This window comes from Coturnix japonica, chromosome 28, assembly GCF_001577835.2.
Source record: "Coturnix japonica isolate 7356 chromosome 28, Coturnix japonica 2.1, whole genome shotgun sequence".
In the NCBI taxonomy this organism is placed as follows: domain Eukaryota; kingdom Metazoa; phylum Chordata; class Aves; order Galliformes; family Phasianidae; genus Coturnix; species Coturnix japonica.
Window position 1 is genome coordinate 3,486,267 of NC_029543.1, and position 7,943 is coordinate 3,494,209.

General features: G+C 52.9%; 1 protein-coding gene across 4 annotated transcripts; it reads right to left on the reverse strand.

The window, feature by feature from the left end:
- Window positions 1-126: 126 nt before the first annotated feature.
- On the reverse strand, window positions 127-7,913 carry TPM4 (tropomyosin 4). Of its 4 annotated transcripts, none has more exons than XM_015886403.2 (9): window positions 7,611-7,913; window positions 5,344-5,469; window positions 2,922-3,055; window positions 2,498-2,615; window positions 2,133-2,203; window positions 1,830-1,905; window positions 1,369-1,431; window positions 1,222-1,291; window positions 127-342 (listed from the first exon to the last, which is right to left on the reverse strand). In XM_015886403.2, the coding sequence occupies exons 1-9, from the start codon at window positions 7,722-7,724 to the stop codon at window positions 260-262; spliced, it is 855 nt and encodes a 284-aa protein (XP_015741889.1). In that variant the 5' UTR covers window positions 7,725-7,913; the 3' UTR covers window positions 127-259. The 4 variants fall into 4 exon arrangements, with proteins under 4 accessions (XP_015741889.1, XP_015741890.1, XP_015741888.1 ...); XM_015886402.2 differs by lacking the exon at window positions 127-342 and adding an exon at window positions 545-765 and having other exon boundaries at window positions 7,611-7,910; XM_015886404.2 differs by lacking the exons at window positions 5,344-5,469; window positions 7,611-7,913 and adding an exon at window positions 4,608-4,793.
- Between the last annotated feature and the right edge of the window lie 30 nt (window positions 7,914-7,943).

A 7,943-nucleotide genomic window follows, 5' to 3' on the forward strand; every position in this document is an offset into this window, starting at 1 on the left:
AGGCGCCCGTCTCCGCGCGAGTAGAAGCCGGAGGGAGGGGACGGGGCGCGCGGGCAGCGTCACGTGGCCTGTCGGCTCGTGACGTCACCGAGAGGCGGCGCGGCGCAAGGAGCGGAGCGGCGGGAATGGCGGAACACGTGTAACACGTTTAATGCGCGACGCCACGTCCGGGATGAGCGGAACCGGGACGAGCGGCGGCAGAGCGCAGCGGTGACGCGATGAGGGCGGGTTTCGTCTTCCGGCCGCGGCGTTCCCCGGGTCATATACAGTTCAGTTCGTTTAGTGTCTGGTCCAGCGTCTGGTGCAGCCCCAGGTTCTCCTCCTTCGCTTGAGCGAGTTTGTCTGGAGGAAGGGAGCAAAAAAAAGGCGTAAAGCGGACAGTGCTGCGCTGCTGTGCCGTACAAACACCGCCCGATGCGCCGGAAACAACAGCGCTGTCGGGTTTGCGGTTGCTCCGGTTTTTCGGAGCTGCCCGGCGCCCCCCGCTGAGCACCGAGCGGTACTTACAGCGTCAGTACTGATAAGGAAACAAAGCCCCAAAGCGGACAGGTAAAGGCATCTGATCTTTATTGAGCGCAGTTCTTACAGAGCAGGCTGAAGGATGGATCGCTTTTAGCACAGAAGGAATTACAGGCAAGAAGAGCATAAGAGATACAGCAAACGGAGCACCGAGAGGTGCAGACTACAGGGAGGTCATGTCATTGAGCGCGTGGTCCAGCTCCTCGCTGATTGCTTTGTACTTCAGTTTCTGAGCATACAGCTCATCTACCAGGCAGAGGCACAGAGAACAGCGCAGGGGGAGAGGCGGACAGCAGAGGGCACGAGGACAGGCAGAAGGCAGCAACCAGAGCAGTTGGAGGGGGATACAAAAGAAAACAGAGCTATGATGGAGCAGCAGTGCGGAAGCAGAAATACAGAAATATGGGCAGCTGCCACGTCAGACACTTCATCTACAGATCTCAGTTATTTCTCAGCCATCGGGCTAAAGAGCATCACGACTTTGTTACTGATTGAAATGGGTCTTACGATTCTAAGCTTGTGAGCTGGCCCAACAAAAGTTCATTGTTCACAAGGATTTGATAGAGAACCCCTTCCAGAGCAATTCTTCCCTGGCCATGAGGCAGCACCAGCCCTGCACGGCCCGCCCGGACAGCCGGCACCTGGCTGTCCTTCCCCAGCAGAATACAAAACCCATTTGAAAAGGAATGTGTAATTTCGTACCTTCCAGATCATCAATGGACTTTTCCAGTTTGGCAACCGTTCTCTCAGCAAACTCAGCACGAGTTTCAGCCTAGGAATATTAAATAGAATAACTGAGCGCTGTTAAAAAACACCGCCAAAAAGCAGCGTGGGGAGGGACGGACTCACTTCTTTGAGCTTGTCAGAAAGAATCTTGATTTCTTCTTCATACTTATCTTCCTTTTCCGAGTACTGTGGAAACAAAACACACTGCTGAAGGGCACTTGTGACAGCAATGGATGTTTATGGAAACAGGATTTATTTACAACTGCTTTCCTTTCTACAACAGCTGCCCACACTTTGTTCTCTCTTCCCTGAGACACCTCAGACTGATTTGGGTACCATCACTCCGATGGTGATGTCCAAATAACTTTGTGCATCAACTTAGACTTTATTTTCTCATGCAGCACAAAACAGCTGAATGTGCAAAGAGAAACTGCTCAGCACTATCAATGGGCTCTTGGAACAGGAAGGCAGGACACCCCTCTTAATTTCTTTTTATTTCTGCAGTATTTCTGTGCACTTCAATTACGGGTTTTGACTTTGTGCCCATCCCATAGTGAAATCTGAAAGTTACTGAAAGAACCAACCTTCTCAGCCTGAGCCTCCAGAGACTTCAGATTGTTGGTGACATTCTTCAACTCCTCTTCGAGGTCACTACATTTCCTATAGGGAAAAAAAATAAAATAAAATAGTAGGAGTCACCACTGCTGGGGCTTAATTTTACTTTCAAGAAGTCTAAAAAGATACCGTAAAAAGTTTGAAGGCATGAATTTGGGCGCATGGGGCACAATGCCACTGCCAGGCACAGCACGTGCTTCCCTATGAGTGGATTTTCCCCATGCAATGTTTTAATGCCCACTCGAGTCCCCCAGCTGTGTGAAGCTACTTACACTTCGGACACCTCTGCTCGCTCTTCAGCTCTTTCCAGCTCTCCCTCCAGAATCACCAACTTGCGGGCAACCTGAGAAAAGAGCACAGCAGTCACCGGGCGCCGACCTGCAGCCCTGCCCTGAGCTTTCCCTCTGAGCAATGGGCCGCAGTGGAACGTTGGTGCACAGATGTTACACCCTTCATAGAATTAAATACCTACAATGCTGCCAAAGTCACAATTAAAATGACACCTTTTTGGGAACGTTCTAAAGTCGTACCATCACAGTGTGAAAAACATGCAGGAAATTATTACAGTGTGGAACAACACCGTTGCTCTTGGCTCTCCCATAGCTTGTATCAGCTCCCTCTTTTACGCATTCCTCACCTCCTCGTATTTGCGGTCAGCCTCCTCAGCGATGTGCTTGGCTTCCTTCAGCTGCATTTCCTGGAGTTCCATTTTCTCTTCATCTTTCATGGCTCTGTTCTCAATGACTTTCATGCCTCTGCAGAAACCAAAGCAATTATGCTAACCATAGAAACATTTGAGCAATTTTGTATCAAAAGCCCCAAAGTGGAATTCAATATTTGTAACCAAAAAAGGCCCTGTTACAACCAACCCTCACATTCTTCAAAGCTGACAGAATTACTCAAAGTAGTTTTAAAAGAAAAAAAAGGGCATCTCAGGTTCCGTCTCTGTGTGCACATTAACACACGTAGTTGCCGCAATATTCTGCGTACATTTGATTTTATTCTTTACACAAAATGAGACATGAAGAGTGAATGGAATGGGAGCCCAAAGGGCAGGTTACCTCTCACTCTCATCTGCCGCCTTCTCAGCCTCTTCCAGCTTCTGCAGGGCGGTGGCCAGGCGCTCCTGGGCCCGGTCCAGCTCCTCCTCCACCAGCTGGATGCGCCTGTTGAGCGCCGCCACCTCGCCTTCCGCCTGCAGACACAGCAGTGCAGCTGAGCCCCACAGCTCCCCCCACTGCAGCACAGCGGCTCTGAAACCCTTTTCCTCTCTCCCTGCTTTTTGTTTGTTTAAAGCAATGGCATCTCAGGAATGTCAAGGTACACAGCAGTGCTTCCCCCTTCTTTTTTTTGGTGGTACTCCTCATTCCTGGCACATAACAAAGGACTGAGCGCTGATTAAAGCCAACACTTCTACCTGCAGAATTCAAACTTAAACATAATGGCTTGTTCCAAAACTTTCGTGTTTCGCTGTAAACTCTTGGTTCCATCACAGACTGTGATGACACCAACCCTGCACAATGAGCAGCACACGCAGCCCTTTTGCTCAGCAGGGTGATGCGAGGTGCTCTGCTTTGTAACAGAAACTGGGCAAAACTAAATAGGTTCTGAAAAGCAATCCTTTCCTTTTCCATCACTTCCTGTGCTACTTCAGGAACTGTGCAGCAAACTGTTCTGAACGGGGCGTGCATTATTCAGAATGCCAAGCAGCACTAAACTGCTCGTTCCAAAATCACTACGTAACGAACGGGGAGATGTTTGCCCATGCACAGTGCAAACAAATGTGTTCATAAATACATCGTGGGTACGAAGATACAGCTCCTTTAATCCCTTCTCTTCTGAAAAGCCGTACTTTAATATGGCCAGGACTGCTCAGCTAATTACTGTGTGTGTCTCCCTAACCCTGAGCACGTCCTAAGAGCGCCGTCCTTCTCGGAAAGCTGCTGGGGGCTGCGGGTCCCACGACAGCACTCGCCGTTAAAGCTGTGCTGACTCCCGTGGTGCAGCAGCTCCCTGCGGTCACCAACCGCTCCTCAGCCCGAGGAAGCGGCTCCCCCTCGGACAGACGTAGGGAGGAGCTCAGCGGCCGACCCGGCTGGAAGCTGACGGCCGACTCCAGTCCCGAGCCGCCCGGCCTCTGCTCGGCTCCGTGTTGAACTTACTGGCTTTAACACAAGGCATCGCAGCACTCTGGCATCTGGTCTGCAGCGCTGCCACTTCCTCGCTCCGGCCGGGCCGCTCTCACTGACCGCGATCCCGGCCCCGCGGGAGCCGCCCGGCCCCACCTCTGCCGCAGCCCGCGCTCCTTATACGGTAAAACTAACTCGCTGACATGCGATAAAACAGCAGGAAGATGCCGGGCAGGCCGATCGCACACAGACCTAAACGAAACCAGCTGTCCGGCCCCGGGAGAGCGGCAGGCTGCTGGAGAGCTCCCATTTCTCTGGGAAAACCGGGAGGGAAAAGTTATTTTCCAGCAGTTCGGACATTTCCCAGCTGTGGCTGAGCCAGCGGCGCGGCGCCGGGGCGGGACCTCCCCGCCCGTTGTCATGCAGCGCTTTATCCCGGCGAGCAGCCGCCCCGCCCGCAGCCCCAGCCCGGCGCGGTGCCCGCGGTGCAGAGCGGAGCGCGGGGAGGTGCGGGGCGGACCGGGCGCAGCCAGAGAGAGAGCAGGAGACAGGAAGGAAGGAGCGGGGCAGCCCGCAGAGAGCGACCGAGAGAGGCGAGCGGGCGGCCGGCGGTCTCACTTTCTCCCGCAGGTCCCGTTCCAGGTCCAGCTCCCGCTGCAGGACCTCGGCGCGATCCTCCGCCTCGTCCGCCTGCTGCTGCAGGCATTGGATCTTCCTCTTCACCGCTTCCAGGGAGCTCGGCGCGGCCATGGGCGCGGCGGGCAGGGCGCGCGGTGCTGCACGTGGCGGCGCGCGGCCCCGCGCCTTTCAATGGGCCGATGACGTCACGCGGCGGGAGGTGGGGTGGTGACGTCAGCGGAGGAGCGGCGCGCGGGAGCCCCGGCCGCCCGAGGACAGGAACGGCGCCGCAGCGAGCCCCGGTACCGGAGCGGCCGGTCCGAGCCACGTGTGGGCCCGGGATGGAGCGGGACGAACCGAACCGGGCCCGGCAGCTCCGGGCCGGGGGGAGCGGAGCGGAGCGGTGCGGTGCGGTGCAGCACAGCGCCGAGCGGAGCCGTGCGCCAAGCGGGGCCCCGGGACATCGGCGCGGTGTGCGCTATAGAGCACGGCTCGTGTCTGCTCCAGGGCTCCGTCCCTCCCCGCCCAGCAGCGCCCAGCAGCGCCCAGCAGTGCGGGGTGCGGAGCGGGCAGCACAGCGGGCAGCACCGACACACCGACATACTGACATACCTGACACTTCGCACCGCTTCCCCATCCCCTGCCCGAAGCACTGCAACAAACAACGCTCAGTGATTCACACCGGCCCCGCACCGCGCACACACGGCAGGGGGCACAGCCCGCTGTGGGTACATACATCCGTGGCCTTCTTTTCAGCCTGCTCCAGCTTTTCCTGGGCATCTTTCAGGGCCTCGGAGTATTTATCCAGCTCATCCTCAGTGCCCTTCAGCTTCTTCTGCAGGGCCACCAGCTCGTCCTCCACCTTTCAAGAGAAAACAAGAAAGGACTTTGGACATGGTGCCACTGGGATGTGGCTGGAAAACTTCTCCCTGTTCATTTTCATACAGTGGAGTCACAGTGGACCCGGGGCCTGCAGTGTCAGAGCCTGGCAGCGGATCCCAGGGCAGATGATTAAAACCAGACTGTCCGTACAGCAGCATCCGCTGTCACTGAGCACAGGATGTGGCTCAATACAGAACTTGGCATCGTCTGCTTTACACTTCATTTCTGTTTTGGACTCCACAACATCCTGCAGTTCTGCAGCGTATTTTACAACGTTTTAACGTTCTGTCCCTGAAATCAGTGTGACAGAATTACTCACGACCCGTTAGGAAACTGATTGCGGTTCAGGTCTCAGAGGAGCGGCCCTTCCTGCAGCTCCTCACAGACACCAAGTGCTGCTGTGCCCACTGCTGTGCGCAGGGTCAGACGGCCCCAAACAGCCCCGACCTCCACCATCCCGGCTCCAACCCGGCCAACGAGGTGCCCTCCATCCCACACCATATAAATCCATACTGTGCACCACACAGAACTATTTATAACTTGCGGGCAGAACGGTTAATGACAAATGCCTCATGCTCCCGAGGAATTTGCATTATCAGGAGCTGCTGCTGATAAGGCTGTGCCTGCAGCCCATCTGCTCCCGCTGCCATTTGCAATACAAAGCAGTTCAGTCTGTAGAGAAAACTGATTTAACCATTTGACTCCGCTTTCACCTAAATTTAGACCATCCAAACAGCTCACTCGAAACAGTTTGTTTCAGTATGTTCTTCATTCTAGCACTGAGGACAGCTTTACCAGCACTCCTGGCTGTGAGCTGTTCTTCAACACTGTGATATTGCTGTACTTTCATTTAGAGGAACCACAGTGTGAACTGAACACGCTCTCCTGGATGCTTCAGTAGGGAACAGCAAGCAGGAGGAAGCAATGCTTCCTTTGTGTATGACATTAAAATCCCTACCAGGGTGTGTGTGTCTGTGTTAAAAACAATAAGAGGTGGAAAACTGGGGACAATCCAGAGAAGATCAAAGCCTTATTTTCTCTTTTTGGCTTTTTATTGCTGATTACCCTCGTAATTAACAGTTCCCAAAGCCGTGCTGTTCAGTCTGTAGGAAGTCACTGTTGCTCACTACAAGCAAAGCAGGGCTGAGCATTCCATCACCACTATGGGCTCTGCAGACCCTTCTGCTGGGGCTGTTACACCAGGAGCCTGGAGCAGCTCTGAGTGCGACCAAGAGGCGCTTCCTGAGAGCTGGGGAGGGGCAGGAAAGAGGCGGCATTTGAGCCTTTAGGAAACGATTTCTCTCGCGGGGTTTTAGCTACATGGATGGACAATGAAAAGTTGAATCTATCACCCAAAGATTGGACTGAATTGGCCAAATAATAACGCACAAGGCAGTCTGGAAGAGGCAGCAGAAAGAAACACGTTTAGCGAATATAAAAAGGCATGAGCATTTCTTTTTATAAGCTCTGTAATAAATTGGAACATGGTGAAAGAACATTCAAAGATCATTCTGAAAGTATTACAGCTAAGAACTGAGGTAGGTACCCAGAGTGAAGAACAACAAAAAGTAAGAGGATACGCAAATGCTATCAGTATAATTCAATTAAAAGTAGGGCCTTCAAATTAAGATATTTCTGATCATTGCTGACAAACCACCAGCACAGCACAACTACTGGTGAGTGGCAGCAGGCATCTCCAAGGGCACCGCAGGACCACAGACAAGGCAGCAGAGCTTCATTAATTCACTTCTAGGAGAGGCTCAATTAACATCAGGCAGCATTAACTCTGTTCCTACAGGTGTTCAATCTACAGCTTTGATTTTAAGTTTTTAACGTCTTTTCACAAGCAAAAGAAAATGAAAGCAATTATGTATGATTTAAGAAAACTCAGACAAAATAGGCTTAAAGATCTGTAGCTAGTGCTACTCTTGCAAAGATGGAAGGTTATTCATACCCAGCAGTGGCTGTACGAGTCTAACATCATAAAAAGGCAAAAGATTCCAAACAGATCAACGGGAAACTCGAGTTCAGATTTTTCCTCCCAAATCAGAGTGCAGCACAGCACTTCACTGCACTCATCTCCACAGCACGTGCACAATCTGTGATTTCATTTCTACTTGCCTGCTTGCATTTGTCCTCAGCTGCCTTCTTATCCGTCTCAGCCTGCTCGGCTCTGTCAATGGCATTCTCCTTGTCCAGTTTCAGCATCTGCATCTTTTTCTTGATGGCCTCCATTTTCGCTAAAGGACAGGCTGCCTTTGTCACGCAACCAAAACTGTTCTGAAGAGAAAAGCTTTATGTTTTGGGGGCAGAGAAAGAAGCCGTGCCCAGCCGAGTCACAGGGAAACTGAGCTGAAGTGGCTGTAGGGAGCTTTAAACCTGGAGACCCCTGGACAAAACCCAGATCTGTGGGCCTCTATCTTTCACACGCAGCCGTTGTAAGGAATGAGCTGG